This window comes from Pteropus vampyrus, unplaced genomic scaffold (assembly GCF_000151845.1).
Source record: "Pteropus vampyrus isolate Shadow unplaced genomic scaffold, Pvam_2.0 Scaffold6, whole genome shotgun sequence".
NCBI lineage: Eukaryota > Metazoa > Chordata > Mammalia > Chiroptera > Pteropodidae > Pteropus > Pteropus vampyrus.
Window position 1 is genome coordinate 5424250 of NW_011888787.1, and position 2153 is coordinate 5426402.

At 37.0% G+C, this 2153-nt stretch overlaps 1 protein-coding gene across 1 annotated transcript in view; it reads left to right on the plus strand.

Moving 5' to 3' along the window:
• The window catches only part of PTPN22 (protein tyrosine phosphatase, non-receptor type 22), a 54010-nt gene that overhangs the window by 35038 nt on the left and 16819 nt on the right, over positions 1-2153 (plus strand). The window contains exons 13-14 of the mRNA XM_011366953.2: positions 283-359; positions 501-1312. Of these exons, the coding sequence (XP_011365255.1) occupies positions 283-359; positions 501-1312 (889 nt within the window). The remainder of the gene's footprint in view (positions 1-282; positions 360-500; positions 1313-2153) is intronic.

Genomic DNA, 2153 nt, shown 5'->3' on the forward strand with positions numbered 1-2153 from the left:
GTGTGTGACCATCTCTATTTATTTCTAGAAATTTTTTGTTGTCCGAAACAGAAACTCTCCATGCCCCCTACTGCGACCCCTAGTAACTTCGATCTACTTTCTGTCTCTATGAATTTGCCTATTCTAGGTGCATCATAGGAGTGGAGTCATATACTATATATTCTTCTCTATCTGGCTTATTTCATATAGCATAATGTTTTCAAGGTTCATTCTTTTTGTAACGTATCAGAATTTTATTCCTTTTTGTGGCTGTAAATAGACTCTTGCTTATTTCTCTTGAAGATTCAAGCAAAGTATTCCGTTCCTGAGCAAAATCCCAGTCTAGAAGCACACGCTTATTCTCCTAATTTACCAAGAAAGTGAGTATAATTTTTAAAAATCTAAATGTTGTCTAATTGTGTCTAGGAGGCATATCTCATGCTTACGACTCATTGCGATGCTGGGAAAAAGAAGAGGCCTTTTTGGGGTACCGTATCATTATTTTATTTCCGTTTCAACAGCATAAAAGAAGCAAACAAGATGAACCAAGAGGGCGAACAAAGGATAAAGATGAAAAATGCAGAAACGTCTTCCTTTGACCTTAGGACTTCTGAAATAAGTGAAAAGGAAGCGTTAGTTTTGCACCCTGCTAAACAGAACAGTTCTTTTGAGTTTTTGGAGCTAAATTGTAGTTGTAACCAAAATGCCAACATAAGCACTGCGTGGGAGAAAAAGGCGTGCCCAGTAGTTGGTGGGCCACTCCAGAAGCATCAAAGTTTGGACTTGAGCTCCGTTTTGTTTGGAACATGTCCAAAGTCTAAACCTGTAAATGCAGCAGGAAGACTTTTCAATTCGAAGGGGCCAATAATGCGGACCAAATCAACTCCCTTTGAATTGTTACAACAGACAGACACCAAGGAGTTGGACATCAAGGAAGATTTTTCTTATTTGGAAACCCAACTGAACAATTCTTATCTTGAGCAGGCTCAAAACACGATGCATGTTTCCTCTGCAGAACTGAATTGTTCACTGCCATATGACTCGAAGCAGCAAACGTGTAATGCATCTAATGCAAAGCAGTGTGACTCTAGTGCTTTTAATGTACATTCTTACATGTCTTTAGTAGAAGATCCTTATTTTCCACCGTCATCTCCAAGTTGTGCTGGTTCTAAAATGTCTCTTGATTTACCAGAGAAACAAAATGGAACTGTGTTACCTTGTTCTTTGTTGCCAACATCCTCTATAACCCCTCATTACGATTCACGTGATTCTTTATCACTGAATCCTCCAAACAATTTCCCCCCCACACTGAGCCAAGAGACAGCAGTAGTGGGTAAGTTATTTTTAAAAGTTCATATGGCATTTTAGATTTCACTTTGTTTCTGTAGATAATTTGGTTTCTTCTCACCCTCCCCTTGTTTTCCTCTGCTTCTTTCTCCTTCCTTTTTCTCCTCAAAGAAATAAATTTAGGAATGTTTTAAAGATGTGACAAGTCGGAAATAGCAAAAACAAATAGGTAACATTCCATGATCTGTGATCCATCATCTAGGCCAACAGGAGTGCTTCTGAAGAAGGCAGTGCTCATTCCTAGAAATATATATAGAAGGTCCACAATTTACCCTTGAACACAGAAGCAACTTCCAAAAGAACATAAAGATTTGATCAACAGAACCAAGTGGTCACTCAGAATTTTTATTGCGCAACCATGTGGCTATACTGGATTGAACAGATTGCTAAGAATGGAATTCTCTTCCTGCATGAGGTGGAAGAGAACAGAATTTCCTCTTGCCCTTTTATAATAACTTAGTAGATGAGAATATGTGCTCAGTATTCTGTGTGGGATTTTAAGTATTTTTGCACCTTTACTTTCATACTTTATCTCCTTTATAATTCTGAAATTTTGCATATTAGGCGTATTGTTTTGTTTTACTGCGTGGTTTGAAAGTGGAAGTAAATATCCTGTTAGAGGTGACGATAATAATTTGATGTGGAAGAAGATGAAAGAAAGCAAAGAGCGAGTTTAACTCTTTTAGATATGTCATCAGAAAATTATAAAGAATATTCTACCTAAATAGGAAATAAAGAGAGCTTTTGCTCTATAACATTATGGTACGGTTTCTTAATAGATTTGAGATTTGTTAAAATTTTTTTTATCTGGATATAGTTCCTCCTTT